The sequence below is a fragment of the Lissotriton helveticus genome, chromosome 7 (assembly GCF_964261635.1).
Source record: "Lissotriton helveticus chromosome 7, aLisHel1.1, whole genome shotgun sequence".
Lineage (NCBI taxonomy): Eukaryota > Metazoa > Chordata > Amphibia > Caudata > Salamandridae > Lissotriton > Lissotriton helveticus.
The window spans coordinates 1,180,057,421-1,180,076,523 of record NC_136068.1 but is presented as its reverse complement, the minus strand read 5'-3'; the positions used below and the strand labels follow the sequence as shown (position 1 = coordinate 1,180,076,523).

Below are 19,103 nucleotides of genomic sequence, written 5' to 3'. Positions count from 1 at the left end.
GCAAAACATAAAAAAGTCTCTGGTACTTCCTCTCCCTGCAGGTCCAAGGTCGGCACCAAGAAAAAGTTTTGAGCAACTCGCCCGCGGGTCAGGCGCCGAACCACAAAGAAAAGCCTTCCGGCTCGGGAACGAGTCTCACCCTAGCGGCACCGAACCGAAATCCTCGGCGCCATAAGCCAAGCATGTCCATCCTCCATCTTTGTCCAAGCCTAAATCTCTGGTGCTGAGGAGTTTGGAGCCGAAACTTTTGTTGCCGAAAACTACAACTAAAGAGAAAAAGACTCCAACAAAAGAGTTTCGGTCAGATGTTCCACCTCAGGATCTGAAACAAAAACAACTGGTTATCAACCCAGATACTGGACACATTCATACCAAATTACCTGAAAAATTGAAATTGGCACATCAGAGTGAGCATCATATACCTCTAAAGAAAAGGAATATGGGTACAAACCCATCCCCACCTTATATTTCACCTCCTTCATCTACCAATCCTCACCTACTCATTACTTCCACTAATTCACCACCACCACTATTACCTAACCCACAGGATGAGAGGATGGGGATGAGGATAACAGGCCACAATGCATTGAGCCATGGGAGGATTACAATACTGATCCACATAAAGGCACTGACCCTGATTTGTATACATCTAGGCCATCACCTCCTGATGACAATATAGGTTATATTGAGCTTCTTAATAGAGCTGCTCACTATGATGTGGTAGAATTACATAAAGAGACTTTAGTGGAGGACTTCTTATACGAGACCTTTGTAGGAAGGTAGATCCCTGACTATGGTTGCCCCCCCTGGTGTTTTGCTGATTTTCTGACTTAGTTGACCTGGGGCCCTGCTATTCAGGACCCCAGGCCCACTGCTCTCTCTGTTAAAATGGATTCCATGTACCCTAGGTACATATCTGATTGGATACTGGGCCACCTTATCAGTCCCTGTACAGTATACCTTAGGTATCCAGGGCATAGGTGTACCCAGGGCCTACCAGGGGCTGAAGCATGTATTATGCCACCCCTGGCTGGCCATCCAAAACTGACATAACTGGCTGCTTGACAGCTGGGGCAAGGTGGTGTAATCACCCTTTGCTTTAGATATAGTATACCTATATCTAACCCTAAAATGGACACATATATTCCTATCAGTCACTCCTATGGCAGGCCTTATCAATCCTGAAGGCAGAGTGCTTGGAATAATGTGAAATGGTGCTCTGGCATGAGCTGAGCCCGTTTGCAGCTTGCGGAACCAAGTCCTAATAGCTGTTCCATGATAACACTATACCATATACTCTTAAGTGCATTATGTACCTCGCGGTCAAATGCTAACTTTGGTATAACATTATCAAAACATGTCGAGTAAGGTGTCATACGAATTGGAATACTAACCCCTCGCCAATTCTGGCGACGGGGTTAGCATTCCACCCTTCTAGAGGGACACGACATGTATGTAGCTGTAACCCCGGTTAAAGCTAACTCAAGCCTCAGCTCCACAAGATGGATGCTGCCACCGAGACACAAGTCTGCCCTCCTGCTGCTGGGAGTCCTTCCAGCAACGGAGGCCTGGACAAAGGGTTTCCTGTCAGGGGCGGTGCCAGCACCATCCCAGACAGGATTTTGTGTATCCCAGGTAGGCAGGGCTTTAGAGGAAGGTGACTGCAAGTGGCACCCCGGTGCTCACTGTGCATAGGCCGGCTCAAACCAGTTCTGGGGGCACACCAGCCCCTGAGCTGGGGAGAGACCGGACAAAGAGGGGTGTAACCACCCCCCTCCTAGTCCCACCCATAGGGCAGGACTTAGTCGCGTGCCAGCCCCTTTTCTCAGGATAAAGGTAGGAGCAGGCCCCCTTCCAAACTAGATCATCTTTGAATCCTGAAACTACTTTCCACGAAAGGAACTCAAGACTCTTCTCAAGATTTCTCCCTTGTGACTAAGGAGTAGTCACCCTGCAGCAGCAGGCACCATCCAAGCATCGCGGTTTGCTGTAAGTCTCTCCCCCGGATCAAGACTGCCCAGCTCGACGAGAACGGGCTTCCCTGGCACCTCTGACCTCTACCTGCATCATCAGCCCAGCTGAGATTCGTGGGTGTGACGAGACCTCGAGGGACCGGCCATCTTCAAGACTGCACAACGCTTGCCCAGCACGACCACCGAGAGACCCTCGAGTAAGTGCTTTGGGGTTCGAGAAGCCCCGACCCTGAGCAGCTTCTGCACCGAAGTTCAGCCCCCTTGCATCCACGAGATCTGCGTGGGGCCCTTCTGCTCTTTGCTGCTCACCGCGTTGTCCAGGTCACTTCCCGTTGGCTAGTGACCCTCCCGACGACGAACCACGACGACAACACTGCTGGTCTGGTTGCCCCAGACGGGCCCTTGCTCCCCTCCAACAGAGGAGCACCCCGGACCCTCCTGGTCCAGTCCAGACGCCATTTTGAGTCCACCGCGTGGGCTTTCATTTGCCAAGAGTTGTTACCCCAATCCTGGGTCCAGCGACGTCGACAGCAGATACCTCCGTGGGACAGCTCGCACCTCCATCCTGGTCGCCGACAACGCCTCCTGGTCCGAGAGACTGCAGAGCCCAGCGTCGCCCACTCACCTGGTCGAGGTGACTTCGTCCGGTGCCATCCTGGTGCCCACCTAATCACTGGCTAGTGATTCAGAACTTGGTCCCCTCTGCTTACAGGTCTCCTTCTTCATCGATCCAGGCTTGGATCCCTCCGAATCTCTTCACTGGTCGCCTGCCAGCAACTTCTTCTTTCAGGCTCCATAGACTGCAACGAGGATTCCCGACGTCTTTTCAGACCTATGCAGCCGCAGCCCTGGGCTAGGTAACCTGAGCATTTCGGTGCTCCAGCATAGCTTAACTATCTAAGTGTCCAGATCCTTTTTCGTTTCAGCTCTATCTAGTCGGATTCGTCCGATAACACTAACTTTGCATTTACTAGCATCCATAGACTTTGTTCCGCATCCCGCGTGAGAGTGCACACTCTGCACCCGATCCCCCTAGGCCTCCTGCTAGTAATCTAAAGGTTCAGTAGTACAGTCCTAGCGATCCCAAAGCCTCTGAGAATAGTTACTTGCCTGCTAGTAATTCGCATTCCACTTTTGTAGTATATGGTTTTTCGTGCCCCTCGGGCATTTGTGTAAATTGTGCGACTTTTAGTATTTCTTCAAGAGTTTTGTATTGTGCTTAGCACCCTGTCCTCATAAAGAGTCCAGGGTTGTTGTGTTATAAATAAATATACTTTATTTTCATAACAACTCGTGTGGTGTCCTTTCACTTGGTGTTCAAGGGGTAAATGTGATGGTAAAACAGCTGGCTTAACACGCCCTCTAGAGTCTAGCCTTAGACTGCTCTTGTCCATGCTACTAGGATAGCTGGTCTATAAGGTTGACTTACAACCAATCATCAATAAGGGTTGTTTGGACTGATACATAGTGATCACTAGAATAGTGAGCACTGCATATCAGGCCAACTTCTCACAACCTTAAGCTCCTCTCGGAAAAAACCACACACCTTACCAATGCTTAAGGGAATGCTTAAGCTTGCATGTGAGGTTTTCAAAGGCCCTGTCAGGGCAAGAATAATCACGCCCAGGGTTGAGAAAAAATATAAACCAACACCTACTGACCCTGTTTACATCAAGGGTCAGCTGCCCTTAGACTCTTTGGTGGTCTTTAATGCTTGTAAAAGACGAAATTCACAAACAGGTGAGGCCCCTCCTCCTGATAAAGAGTCCAAATTAATTGATGCCTCTGGTAAAAGGGTAGCTTCTCAGGCGGCTTATCACTGGTGCATTGCCAATGCTTAAGCTTTGCTAGCCAGATATGATAGAGCTCATTATGATGAGTTGGAAGAACATATCCAATATCTGCCTGATGAGAGTAAATCTAAGGCAAATGATCTCGTACAAGAAGGAAAACTCATTACCAAAAGCGTGTTGCTACACAGACACGCCTAGTTAAGAATATCACATTTCAAACCTGAGGTACAGACCTCCATTTTTAACCTTATGACAAGGAGCACCTATTTGGTAAAGCAGTTGACACCTCACTGGAGAAAATGAAAAAAGACACTGAGGTTGCAAAGTCCATGGGGGCTTTACAATTACCTGCTAGTAGAGGTTCCTTTTGCTGTTCCTTTTGCAGCTCCTTTTACAGGGGGGGTTCCAAGACTGTTACCACAGAAAATCCCTCCTCCTCTTACAAGGACAGCAACCAAGGGCCCTCATCAAGCGGATATTTTAGAGGAGGTTTTAGAGGAAACAATGGTAAGAAAAGCGGCAGAGATAACTCCACACGCACTTTCCCCACTAATAACAAACCGTAACTTCCTTCCTCTATCCTTCGATCATTCCACTCCTATCGGGGGACTTCTCGCTCAATTTCTACCTGTCTGGAACACCATCACCTCAGACAAATGGGTTCTATAAATTATCCAATATGGTTACTGCCTAAAACTTACAGACCCTTCCCCAAACATTCTTCCAAGATCACATCCAATATCACAGGAACATCTCGCCCTTCAAAAAAAGTTTCAATTTCTTTTAAAAAAAAAAAGGAGCAATAGAGCCAGTCATTAAAACATCAAAGGGCCAGAGTACACTCCCTATACTTCTTAATTCCCAAGAAGGACAATCTCTCTGGCCCATACTGGACCTCCGAGAACTAAATCTATACATTCAATCAGACCACTTTCACATGGTCACTCTACAACAAGTACATGGGAGGATTATAAGACTGCTGTAGTGTAGTTCCTATATCCCCAATAGGCTCTGCGCATTTAATGTTATACACAATAGATTTGACATAGGACTGAGGTCAGTATGTCTCTATCGAGTACATTAAACTTAATTACTTGTGTGTGCCAGCTAACTCAGAGGTCACTAGAAACTTTCTCGAATTAACAAAAAGGGATCAGTCTCTGACAACCGCATAAACATGACCACTGTGTTTCCCGACTAGAAACTTTCTCTAATTAACAAAAAGGGATCAGTCTCTGAAAACCGCATAAACATGACAACTGTGTTTCCCTTTGAGTCGGAACAATATCTTCAGAGTCGTGGAAACAATAGATAACCGTTTTACTCAGTCAATCGTGCATGCTTAGTTTCTACAGAGTTGCACAGAAATAGAGAGACGGGGGTTTCAATAAAAAAGGGTTCATTGAACAGTCTTCTTTCTCATGCAAGAGATATGAACTGCTACAATCGTAAGACAGAATGCGAAGTATAATGCGTACAGTGTAAACAGTAATATAAAATAATACTGTAATAGCGTGGTCTGTTGCTATGAGATATATGAAAATACATACATACATAAATAACACAGGGTAAAATACTCAACTGGTGCTTCTAAAATAATCCTACCCCAGTGTAGCTAACCTAAGTCTAGTACGAGCGAAGAAGTAGGTGCTGTTTTAGATATAGTTTAGTTTTGCCAAGAATTGCCAAAGGTTTCTCTAGGTTTTAATCAGCTCCCTACCTTAGAATGAGATGGGTTAGTATCTCTTTCCTGGGACTCGATTCTCTAACACTTTGCAAGGGGAGTCAAACATTGGAGCTGGATTCTCGGCAAGGAGTATGACCGCATCTGGTCAGTGCGTCCGTTGGGGAGATGACTTCCTTCGGGACTTGCTGTGGCGAGCCGCGTCGTGCAAGTATGTAGCCGAACCGCACCATGCCTTGCCATAGCAAGTGAAGGTATATTTATACCTTAAAGGTGTTTAGGAATGCCAGTATTGACGTAAAAGTCGGGGATAGGAACGTCATGACTGAACCCCTATGGAATAGATGTTCCTGCATAATAAATGAGTTTTTGGAGAAATCAATTTCCAAGCAAGGGACAGTCCTAAAGGCCTAAGAGTCTGGTTTTCCAGGAACTCGTTGTGACGTAGATGAACGTATGTAAGTAGCCATGCCTGTAATTGGGTAGTATGGACTATGCCTAAATAAGGACTGGATTTCTATGCCTATGTAAGGGCATGAATCAGGAAATTCATACGGGATCTAAATCGATACACAACACTGCCTTCCAACAAGGCGACTTCTGTCCACTCTGGACTTAAAGGACTGCCATTTCCATATTCCAATACATCCTGCTCATCGCAAATACCTAAGGTTTGTAGTAGCAGGACAACATTATCAGTTCAAGATGCTCCCATTTGGAGTAACTACTGCACCCAGAGTTTTCACCAAGTGTTTAGCAGTAGTCGCAGCTCATCATCGAAGACAACATATTCACGTCTTCTCATATCTGGACTATTGGCTCATAAAAGCCAACTCACAAGAAAGCTGTCTCCATCACACTCTCAAACGAGGACAGTTGCTCCACGATCTTGTGTGCAGTGAATCTGTCCAAATTCCATCTACAACCATCCAACACACAGGTGTATCTGGGAGCCACAATAGACCCACAAAAGGCTTTGGCCTATTTCAATCTGGCCGGAATCCACAACATGCAGTCTCTACTCTGCAAGTTCCAACCTCAACACTCCTTGCCAGCTAGAGTGTTCATGCAGTTACTGGAGACAATGGCATCTTGCATACTAATAGTCCGTTATGCAAGACTTTACATGTGTCCCCTTCAGGAATGCTTAGCCCATCTGAAAGAGACACGTTCGTGATAGATTCCTTACCTTAGAATATCCCCAGGTGTCAGACTGGATCTGGAAAGATTTTGTCAGCAGTACCCCTGCGCGTCGATAGGCGTCGTCGTACGGCTCCACGTGCGTCGTTGGCGTCATATTCGCCGAGATGATTTAACTGGAGCTACTTAGACGCGCCCACGCGCGCTGACGTCAGTTTTTCTTTCTTTCTTTTTCTGCACCAGCAAGCGCATATCCGGAGAGAGCAGTACCCCGTCAACTTGTTGACTAAAGTATTTGTTTGATATGAATTGTAAGTAAACTTACTCCTGGTACATAGGGATTCCCGGTTTCAAGCTTTGCGAGGCCTGTCCGCGCACGATGTCGCTGACTGACCTGTACCGTGAGTTTCTCTTCTGCCTGGGACGTGACCATGGCAACGAGCCGTGTTCCCACTGCCGGGCCATGGCCACCAAAACTTTGCGGGAGCGGTCCCAAAAGTGGCTGGAGGCTGGGAGTTGGCCCCACTTCGTGCCAGGTCCCGGTCTCGTGGGAGATCGAGGGCACTGTTGCAGAGCAAGCACCATCATTTGAAGTCTTTGCACTCCGAGTCAGGTAAGGTGAAGCACAAAAAGTTGAAGAAGCGTCGCCGCTCTTAGTCATCCCCTCGCTGGTCGCGGGACACGGCTGAGGGGGCAGGTGTATCTGCCCCTGCGGCTCAGACAGCCTGAACAGTTACCGTTGGCCTACCAACCTTTCCCGGGTCCATCGGCGACTCCGGCCAAATTGCAAGAGTTCGTGTCTGAACTGGCACGTATCTTCAGCCCATGCAGCCCCGTCGGATCGCCTACGGGCCCCGCGGGCCCCACTGTTCCGCGTTCCTCGACGGCTCTGGGCCCGACGTCGACGCCCAGAGGTCCCCATGGCTCCAGTTGGGGCTCCCTGTTCTTGCCGGTGGACCCCGTACAGCCTCCACTGTCATCGACGACACCGGTGCCGTTGCCAACGGCGCCAGCGCCCGATGCCGGCATTAACTTCTTTTCCGACGCCAAAGGACCGGGAAGGGTTTAAAGACCCTCTCGCAGCACAGTGCGAGTCCGTGCATAACTGGGATGAGGAGGTGGAGGCCGGTGGCCCGAATTACACTCCAACACCTGGTTCACCTTCCCCTTCAGCTACTATGGAGGAGAGTGGTTCCTTTTCCACGGTGCTACGTAGGGCGGCCGAGGCTCTTGGCCTCGAGCTCCCTACAATGGCTGTCCTGACCAACCTACTGACTGAAGTGCTTCGGCCGGCCTCTTTTTCTACAGAACCGCTGTTGCCATTTAATGAGGCACTTACTGATGTGCTTCTGGGCACTTTGTCCCGGCCCGACACAGGGGCTTCTGTGGATAAGGGTGTGGACCGACGCCATCGCCTGGCTCCGGGGGTCCCTGCCTTCCTCACCTGAGAGTTTGGTGGTTCAGACCTCCACGTCCCTGAGTGCGTTTCCTTCTGCTCCACCAGACTAGGAATCCAAGAAATTGGCGCAGTTTGGCAAGATTTATTCTCCCGCAAGTACTGGACTTCGGTCTGTGAACACTGCCTGTCTCATGGGCTGCTATTCCCATTCTGTATGAGATGCGGTTGAGCAGGTGCTACCTCAGTGTCCGGAAATGGCCCGGACAGTTCTCTCCCGAGCTCTTATGGAGGGGAGAGATGCGGCCAAGTTCACTATAAGTTGTGGTCTTGATACCGCTGATTCGCTGAGTAGGGTGATTTCCACAAAGGAGGCGTTGCGTCGTCATGCCTGGTTGAGGACGACTAGCTTTTCTGCAGATGTCCAGAATACTTTGATGGACATGCCCTTCGATGGCACCTGCCTCTTTGGTGATAAGGCGGATTCCACACTGGAGCGTTTTAAGGACTCTCAGGCCACAGACAAATCCTTAGGCCTTTTGGCCGTACATACTCCTTACACTTCTAACTATCGCGCCTTTCGAAGCTCCGGAAGAGGCGTGCAAACACGTTCATTTCAGAACAAGCCTGCTCAGCAACAGTCCCAGCGCAGCCGCGGACGTGGAGCACGCAGAGGCTGGTCACGGGGCCAGCGTGCTGGTCAGTCCACCACCACCCCCGCTGCCAGTGCCTCCACACCTTCCTAGCCCGGTGTTTCAGACCCACCAGACGCCAGTAGGGAGCAGTATTCATCATCACCTCCCCCACTGGCGCACCATTACATCAGACAGGTGGGTTTTGGAGATTGTTCGAAGGGGCTACCCTCTCCCCTTCAAGTCTACCCCCCCAGCCATGCCACCGCAGTTCCACCGCATGTCGGGGGATCATTTGGCACTTCTCCAGCAGGAAGTTGCGGCCCTTTTGGCCAAGGGGGCCATCAAGTGCGTTCCGACGACAGAAGTAGGTTGTGGTTGTTACTACCACTACTTCTTGGTTCGAAAGAAAGACAAGGGTCTACGTCCCAACTTAGACCTTCGTAACGTCAATCGCTTCCTCCGGAAGGTGAAGTTCAAGATGCTCATTCTGGCTCAGGTCTTGTCTGCTCTCGACCCACAAGACTGGATGGTGGCACTGGACCTGCAGGACGCTTCTTTTCATATTCCCGTCCTGCAGGCCCATCGGCGTCACCTGCCCTACTTTGGTCAATACCGCGCTCTGTGGTCAATCAATCAATCAAAGCATTTGTATAGCGCACTACTCACCCGGAGGGTCTCAAGGCGCTAGGGGAGGGGGGGTCCGCTACTGTTCGAACAGCCAGGTCTTGAGCTGCTTCCTGAAGGCGAGATGGTCCTGGGTCAGGCGGAGGTGGGTCGGGAGGGAGTTCCAAGTCTTGGCGGCGAGGTAGGAGAAGGATCTTCCCCCTGTGGTGGCTCTTCGGATGGGGGGGACGGCGGCGAGGGCGTGGCCGGTCGATCGAAGCTGGCGTTTGGGAGCGTAGAAGTTGAGGCGGCTGTTGAGGTATCCTGGGCCTTGGTTGTGCAGGGCTTTGCGTGCGTGGGTGAGGAGACGGAAGGTGATTCTCTTGTTGACCGGGAGCCAGTGCAGGTCTCTCAGGTGTCCGGAGATGTGGTTGTGGCGGGGGATGTCCAGGATGAGTCGTGCTGAGGCGTTCTGGATCCGCTGGAGTCTCTTCTGGAGTTTGGCGGTGGTTCCGGCGTAGAGGGAGTTGCCGTAGTCCAGTCGGCTGGTGACGAGGGCCTGGGTGACCTTCTTCCTGGTCTCGGTGGGGATCCATCGGAAGATCTTGCGTAGCATGCGTAGGATGTTGAAGCACGACGAGGAGACGGCGTTGACTTGTCTGGTCATGGAGAGGGAGGAGTCCAGGATGAAGCCCAGGTTGCGTGCGTGGTCTGTTGGTTTGGGTGCGCTGCCTAGGGCGAGGGGCCACCAGGAGTTGTTCCAGGCGGAGGGTGAGGATCCCAGGATGAGGACTTCCGTCTTGTCCGAGTTCAGTTTCAGGCGGCTGTCCTTCATCCATTCGGCTACCTCTTTTATCCCTTCGTGTAGGTTGGCGGTGGCGGGGTCGTTGGTGAGGGAGAGGATCAGCTGGGTGTCGTCGGCGTACGAGATGATGTTGAGGTTGTGCGATCGCTGCGAGGGGACTCATGTAGACGTTGAAGATGGTTGGGCTGAGCGAGGAGCCCTGAGGAACGCCGCAGATGACTTCGGTAGCTTCTGATCTGAATGGGGGAAGGCGGACTCTCTCTGTCCTTCCGGCGAGGAAGGAGGTGATCCACTCCAGTGCCTTCTCCTGGACTCCGACGTTGCTGAGGCGCTGTACTAGGGTACGGTGGCAGACAGTGTCGAAGGCCGCGGAGAGGTCTAGGAGGATGAGGGCCGCTGTTTCTCCGTTGTCTAGCAGGGCTCTGATGTCATCGGTTGCTGCGATCAGGGCGGTCTCGGTGCTGTGGTTGGCCCGGAAGCCAGACTGCGAGAGGTCGAGGGATCCGTTCGTCTCGAGGAAGGCGGCCAGCTGCTTGTTGACGGTCTTCTCGATGACTTTTGCAGGGAACGGGAGCAGCGAGATGGGTCGGTAGTTCTTGAGGTCGGTGGGGTCGGCTGATGGCTTCTTTAGTAGAGCGCTGAGTTCGGCGTGCTTCCAACTCTCCGGGAAGGTAGCGGTGTCGAAGGAGGTGTTGATGATGTCCCGCAGGTGGGGTGCGATGACAGCGTCGGCCTTTTTGAAGACGTGGTGAGGGCAAGGGTCGGTCGGAGATCCGGAGTGGATGGAGTTCATTGTGCGGACGGTGTCTTCGATGCTGATCGGGGTCCAGGCGCGGAGGGTGGTGGTGGTGGGGTGGTGGTGGGGGGGCGGTGGTTCGGTCGTGGCGTGCGTCGGTTGGGTGCTGAAGCTGTTGTGTATGTCCGCGATCTTGTTGTGGAAGTAGGAGGTGAGGGAGTTGCAGGGGTCTTGCGAAGGGGTGATGTCGTTGTTTCCGGCGTTGGGGTTGGAGAGCTCTTTAATGATGTTGAAGTGTTCCTTGCTGTTGTGTGCGTTGTTGTCCAGTCGTTCCTTGAATGCAGTTTTCTTGGTGGTGTGGATCAGTTGGTGGTGTTTTCGGGTGGCGAGCTTGAGGGCAGTCATGTTGTCCGGAGTTGGGTCTCTGCGCCAGGCTTTCTCAAGGGCTCTGCAGTTCCTCTTGGAGCTCTTGAGTTCGTCGGTGAACCATGGGGCTTTCTTGCTGCTGGGTCTGCTAGGCGGGGTCTTCAGAGGGGCGAGGTCATCTGCGCAGTCGCTGATTCACTTCGTGAGGTTGATGGCCGCTTGGCTGGGGTTCGTTGCGCTGGTGGGTGGGTTCTTGCTCAGGGAGGTCGCGAGCTGGTCGGCAGTGATCTTGTTCCAGCTTCTGCGTGCAACCTGTTGCTGTCGGTGGTGGATCGTGGTCCTTTTGAAGCTGAAGTGGACGCAGCTATGGTCCGTCCAGTGGAGTCCGGTGGCGTGGCTGAAGGCGATATCCTTGCTGGATGAGAAGACTGGGTCGAGTGTGTGTCCGGCGTCGTGGGTGGGGGTGGTCACCAGTTGCTTGAGTCCGAGGTTGTCCAGTAGGGTGGTGGTGTTGCGGTCGTTGTTGTTCTCCAGGTGGAAGTTGAGGTCCCCGAGGAGGATGTAGTCAGCGGAGGGGAGGGCGTGCGGGCTGATTAAGTCGGCGATGTCCTCACTGAATTGTGTGCGTGGTCCCGGGGGTCTGTAGATGAGGGTGCCTCTGAGGGTGGTCCTGGGGTTGATGTGGATCTGGAAGTGCAGGTGCTCGGCGGGTGCGAGGGTGTCGTTGGTGTTGGTTGTGATGCGGATAGAGTTCCTGTGGATGATGGCGATGCCTCCTCCTGTCTGGTTGACGCGGTCCCTCCGGATGATCTTGTAGCCGTCTGGGATGGTGATGGCGATGGCGATGTCGGGCGCTGAGGAGGCGTTCATCCAGGTTTCTGTGAGGAAGGCGACGTCTGGGGCTGTGGTGTCGAGCAGGTTCCAGAGCTCGACGGCGTGTCTGTGGATGGAGCGGGTGTTGAGCAGGATGCACTTCAGGTGGCTGTGGCTGCTGCTGTTGCTCGTCGAGGTCTTGGGCCCTGCTGGAGTGGTGCAGGTCCGGATGCAGGTGAACTTGCAGGAGTTGCAGCAGAAGGGTCCGTGGGTGCGTCTTGGGGTGGCTCGGTAGCATCCCGGGATTCGGCCGGCGTTGAGTGCGTTGAGGGTGGCGGCGTCGTGCGTCCGGCGGGTGGGCTGGGGTCGGCGGGGGCCAGGGGTCCTGGCGCTGGGCGCGATCCAGACGCGGACGGGCGCAGATGGGCTTACCTTTGGCGCACCTTCGGCGCTCAATCGGTGCTCCCGCTGCGCGCTTCCGCTGCGCGGTTGCTCTGGGGGCGTCATAAGAGAGGAGCCGGGAGGGCGGGTCAGCTGGGTGGCGGGAGCGGGGCGGCCAATGGGCCGGGGGGGGGCGGAGTCGGCAGGGGTCAGTGGCGGGAAGGGGCTCTCAGGGCGGCTCTGCGGCGGCTGGGTCGGTGGAGGAGACCCACGGAAGGGGGAGGGTAGCAGAGGGGGGAAGGGGTGCACAGGGCAGCAGGAAGGGAGAAGGAGACAGAGGATGGACAACAGCAGAGGGGACAGAAAGAAAAACGAAGTAGGCAGGAGCGGGGGCAGCAGGAGGGGGGAGAAAGCAGCAGGCAGCTGGGCTGGGCGGAGCTAGGCTCAGGCAGGCGGCAGGCAGCAACGAGGCCTCGGAACAAGGCTCAGTTGGCGGCCGGCAGGAGCAGCGGAGTGGGGGCGACCTCGCCTGGAGAAGGCTCAGCGGTCTAGTTCACCGTGTCTGAATGACAATATCAATGTTTCTTGAGCGATCTTGCACTAGCCCTGTTGAATGCTCCTGAACTGTTTATAAGAACTAGTGCGGGCAGAAGCGATCCAAGGATGGGATGGACTTTACATCCTATCAGACCCTTTTTTGTTTTTTATCAGTACCTAGGGAACTAACCAATTAAAGGAGTTGCTCTAGGTATACCTTTTAGGTAGTTTCAATTTTATCTGGGTCCCAGTCCTATCCAAGCTTAAGCTTTATTAGGATTCGCTCATATTTGAGATCAAGCCTGCCCTGATCGTACCATCCCATCAGGTTGGAATGAGGACTGCCAGTAATGAAGCATACAACATTGCATGGGTGAGGTTCATCAGCCAATAAGGCTGGTTTATCTGCTCTTTCAAGGGTATTGACTAGATAACTGAACTGATTATTCTCTCCAATTCCGTATTGAATGCTGTACCTTTTGTGATAGTTTTTTGTCTGTTAATAGTGTAAGGGGTTGATTCTCCTGGTTCTCCCTTTGTGTTAGTGAATTGTATTGGATTGTGGATAGTCAGGTGGGTGATTTATTGGATAAGAGCAGTTAATTGGTCCACAATGATATGAGTGAAAACGAGTCAAATTATACTTTCTTTTTCATAATTTGAAATTTGGAAATCTATAATACAAGAGACTAAGCTATATCCTTATTATTGATCATGACTGTGCTGTGGAGTTAAGGGGCTTAATCAATTTTATAGGTCGACTCATTCTGAATACAAAAATTGAGCCCCCCCCGACCCTTACCCATACGCTCCGAGGATATTACTCAAATGATAACTTATCCTGATAGTAGCTTGACAGGCCAGTTTCTGAACCACAAGTGTGTACCAAGTCGAGCCCTACATGGACAAAATGTACCCATTTCAGTCCAAATGTTTATAGATGTGGGCTTCCACCCTTGAAGCTCTTACCTCGAAATGAGTTAACGCACCCTCCCATTCCAAAGAGTGATACCAGTGAATAACTAACCTTTGCGGTACCTCTGTACTTGCACTGTGCCTGGAATCAAAAGAAGAAAGTCCTAGACAATTGTTAACCATGATAGTTAAATTGTCTGAGAAAGCTTCAGCAAGCCACTTATTGTCTGCTTCTTTTCAGCTATTGATCGAAGCAAATGCTTATGATTTTTTTTAGATTGTTTAGATTGTTGTACATGTTTTTATAATTAATTATATGAAATTTCTCTTAGACTGCTTTTTGCGCTAGAGGACATATGCTCATTTAAAAATAAAAACGGATCTCGCACATAGCAGTGTCATGAATATGAACTGTAATAATAACTAACTGCTAGGTGATCCCTCCTTTTTTTTAATAAACGGTTTTGTCTGTATCTTTGCATGTGCAGTAAGGTTGTATGTATGATATTTGCTGCTATCAGATTTTATGCATGTAAACTTTTTATAGCCTGGCAGCCAAAATAAGATATTACTACTACTACTACTCAAATGATGTTCAGGTCTTCTGGATCTGGTCCCAGTTTCTTGATTATTGGAGTGATTCAGAGAATTTTTAGGACATCCAGCGCTACGCCATGTGTCAGGGAGGATTTGTCTACATCTGCTAGGTAAATTATGAGGAAAGAGCTTGTATATTTTACCAGCTTGTGAGATGTAGTATAGCCTGATAAATGAGAAGGTTGACTTACATAGGCAGTGGTCTTTACCAAATCTGTCTGACAAGTGTTCTGAGGCTTTATGGTTTAAGGTGCCACTGTGCCTGTGTGTGTGTGTTTGGGTTGTGGCTGCAAGGGAGAGGTCTGTATTTCTTATTTTGTTTTACCAGTTTTCTTTGGATTATTTGGTGTTTTTTTGGAGATCGTTCTTGGGAATTTAAAGAATTTCTAATGCAGTGGCAATGTGTGCATTAGATAAGCTTTGCAGAATGAGGTTGTCCATTTTATCCACACTGGACTGTATGTCTCCAGGTGAGGATAGCATGTGTTGGAGTTAAGAACAGCGAGGTGTGAGAACTTAGTATTGTTTTGGGTTTCATCCCTTACTGACTCTAAAAGTAGTGGTAGAGACTTGTTGAGAGACGGGGAAAAAATACTGCATGTGTTTGAGGGACTAAATGCATCAGGGAGATTCTTGTGAAATTAGGTTAGAAGTTTAAGAAAAGTAGGGAGGAGAAGTGTTGGAAGACACTTCATGAGCTGTGTTAGAGATCAAAGATTGTAGGTCCACAAAGGTGAACGAGAATCATGCCTATCGGGTTCATTTGTTGGCTTGCCCTTATATGTACTTTCAAAAGTTCAGTCATGCCCTTGACTTGCCCTTGAATTAGTACAACAAAAATAATGAACTACATTAATGTATACTTAACTGTCCCTAGAGAGACTTCAGGAGGAAAAAGTACAGTTGTATTGCATTAGGGTTTACACTGAAAATATTAACAAATACAAACTTATTTCTTTTGTTGGTGTCTCCATGCTGGAGGCACAATAACTGAATGCTTCTTCATCCATTAGAATATGTTACTGAAATAACATAAGGGCTACATTTACAGTGAGGTGCAGCGTTTGGGGATGATGCCCCTCTGAACATTTATCATGTGTATATTGTTTTACCATGCAGTGTCATGTTTCATGCTAGTAATGGCTACAAAAACAGTGTAACCCTGAAATTGAAACTACATTGGTAGTACGTTATTGAACCAAAATCATTTAATGTCTCCCTAATTACTGCATCATAGATATGATTGTTTAAGCATTTTTGGGCGGTTTGTTAATTTGTACATTTTGATGCCTGTTTATAATTTTCTGATATCCCCTTAGCCTGCAAGAATACTCCATCGAGTGGCTTTGCTGTATGATGCCCATCGTCCTCATTTCAGTATTGTCTCCATTTCTGCTGGAGATGATGCGGGTCAGTTACAGGAAGTTCCAGAAAGTTGCCAAGAATGGATTGGAGAAAAAAGTACTCAAAATGGAATGGATCATTGCATTTATAAAATCTGCATAGCTTTCAACACAGAAATTTTTGGAACTTTTCGGCAAACTGTGGTGTTTGACTTTGGTACAGAACCAGTACTGATGCAAAGAATAATGGTTGATGCTGCTTCAACAGAAGGTAATGTTCTTATCTTCTTCTAGATATTATAATTCAGTATACAGTAGAGATGAAACATTGTGAAAAAGAGGAATATTGCATAGGCCATCTTTATGTTATCATTTTAATTGGTGTTGGGGGTAATTGCAGTTTATTTATGCAGCTTAAAATATCTTTCAGGTCAAGGAAATACTTCTTTGTTTCGAATGATTGTGTTAGTTATCTAGTTGAAAAACAACAAGGTAATCAAAAAGAAATGTCCTTTCAGTCTCATGAAAAGCCATTTAAAAAACTTTCCTTAATTCTTTCCGGACTCTTTTTTGCTCACAGCTCTACCATTGACACTTTCTGAAATGACAGTATTTTGCCACACTCTGCTATGATATTCTCTACACTATTAATATTTATATATTATATAAGCTAAATGATCCATAGAAAGGCTAATCACCATTATATTGAAATGTGGGCATGCCTGCAAACTTAAACATTACACTCTCAATGGGTCTTTTATGTGTGATGAAAGCTTGGTCTCCTTCACGTCCTCTTTAATAGGTCTTGTGTATGTCCCGACTGTGACAATGACAGTTATTTCTTCGTGTACCACCAGGTCAAAGTTGAAGAAAGTAAAACTAACAACAAGAAAAGTTCCCAAACTCTATGAACTCACACAAAGTAATGAGCATAAGAATGTGCCTAGTAGGAATTGTTATTATCATAAGTAGGTATTACTGACAAATGTGCAAAACGTCTAATGTATTTCAGTGTATAGAACCTTTACTTGGTAGCTCGAGGAAGTATAGCGATGGTGAAAAGAGTCTTCCCTCCACCCCTCCTTCGAGTTTGCGCTAGAACTCTACTGGTGTCTTTTAACATTTTATTTTGTTGCTTATTTGCAGATAATCTGTTGCAAGCTTTTTTCTTTGAAATTGACTCCCATACTGTCTACATGTGAATAGTTTTCCATTTTGAAACTTAACCTAGTTTACAGCAATATATATTTTAAAAGCTGATATAAATAATTTTATTGAAAGGCTCAAAGTGATATTCCGACAGCATCTCTCATTCATGTTCTTCATTTACTTGCCTCCGTTTAGAGTTTTCAGTGTACTTTTTCTAAACCAGATCCTGAGAGGGAAAACAAATTTGTTTCTTAGTATTAGAAAATAAGAGTCTATATGAGTCTAGAAAATGTTATGCTCCTGAAGTTACTGTTGGGGTGAAATGTAGAACAATATCAGTCCCTTAGGAAATCAGATGACTGTAAAATAAACTTCAGCAAAACTTCATCAGCTACTTACTTACAAAATTGGGATGGAGGGGAGTAGCTTGAGCCCACAGGTGTCCGATTCCTGGGAGCTCCTTTGTACTTCAACATAACAAAGGCTTTACTCATCAATGGAGTAATCGACCAAGCATTTGAAGGTGCGGGGTACTACTGATAAGCACGCTAGCTCTGGAAAATCACCAAGCCTGGTCCAGTGCAATGTAAACAGGTATATAAAATGGTAGGCATATTACTGCTGCAATTAATGGATCACTGTTTCTGATCAGTGCAACACCCTTCTATGTCCTCAGCGCATCACACCTTGCTAGGCATGACCATTCTGCTCCCTACTAAAAATTAATCAAATTATTCTCACTATGCAGGTAGTAGGGCATTTTCCATTAATAGCCCATCTGATAGCAAATTCGTGGGCTATTTGTGGTAGTGTACACATCCATGGTCCTATTGCAGGAAAACATGAAAGAAGCCTCTAGGTAATATCCTACAAATGGGTCCGTAATGTTCAGTAGCTTGTCTCTTTAGTCCCCTCATATATTTTGTTACTGCCTAGATTTCCAGTGATTGCAGTGAACCCATTATTAGATGCATGAATGGTCTCCTGCATTATCCGTCTGGCTTTACCCACAACAGTCAATACCTGCCTTGCTCAACCGGTAGCATTTTTTCATTATCTAATTTGTTATGCCTAAGCAATTAAGAACACCTCTTAATGATAACCTAACCGGCTCGTACATGTGAGGTACCATCTGCTTTTCTGCTTCATTACCTATATTAATTCCAATTACCTTTCTGAAATGACAGAGCCAAAGGAGAAATAACAAAGTTTAATCTTATAGAACTTGAAGGCTGAACCTCCAATTTCACACTGCCATTAAAAGATGAAGAGGATCCCAGTTCTAGCCTGGCAGTGATACTGAAGAAATTGTCAGCAGTCCATGACATTGCACAAAACACTAAATCCAAACAGATGTGATATAGTCGTAAATGGAAGGTAGCAGGAAGTACTGAAGAAATCCAACCTGCCTTTCTGAACTTTAATCTAAAGTAAGCAGGTTGAAAGACATCTAATTTCACCTCTGTATGCAGGTGGATTTAACACGCACAAATGTCCAACAACTTAATCGTGAACTCAGCTGTTAGACGCCCAAAATAGAAGAAGCCCCCTCCGCATCTTTGTCATCTGTAGGGAGTTGAGAATTGAACTAGTGCTCTGCATACCTTCAAACAAGTTGAAATACATATCCTTGGCAAGTGCTATAATCTTCAAACCCTTGCGTTATGAGCACATTGTCCAAATATTAGCCCACATGAGAAGATCCAAATCTGTTACTTGGGCAGATGTGAAGGTCAACATCTTATAATATTTTGCCAACAAAACCATCTAATGAAACAGGGGCTTCCTAGTCCTTCAAAGTAAGTTGAAGTCCACGTTAATTTTGGTTTCCTTTGTTTGTCCATTCTCCACTCTTGGTCCACTTATTTCCACTGCCTGATGAGCTACAATCATCCATCTCAAAGTTCTCAATCAAAAAGAAGCATATAATGACACAGTACTATAGATCGTCTCCATTGGCATCATCAAGACACAGTTCTCTCTGTTTTCACCATAACACCTCAATATTTTACAGTAGTGTTGTAGGTGGGTCTATGAAATATTATACTTGCAAAAGTCTGCCTTTCTGTGTTGTTCAGAGGGAATTCTTTACATGGTATTCAGTGTCTCACTTTCTGGGTTTCAGTTTGCATGTTCTTAGTATTATACAGTTATGTCCTATTGGTCTACTTTGTACACTGAAGAAGGTCCGTTATAGCCCATGTTATTATTGTCCTGCACTATAAGAGTCACTGTGC

General features: G+C 48.0%; 1 protein-coding gene across 4 annotated transcripts in view; it reads left to right on the top strand.

Annotated features, from left to right (window-relative positions):
- The window catches only part of HELZ (helicase with zinc finger), a 1,775,655-nt gene that overhangs the window by 473,016 nt on the left and 1,283,536 nt on the right, over nucleotides 1-19,103 (top strand). For all 4 annotated transcript variants that reach the window (XM_078654323.1, XM_078654320.1, XM_078654322.1 and 1 more), the window contains exon 11: nucleotides 15,694-15,988. In XM_078654323.1, coding sequence (XP_078510449.1) covers nucleotides 15,694-15,988 — 295 coding nt within the window. The remainder of the gene's footprint in view (nucleotides 1-15,693; nucleotides 15,989-19,103) is intronic.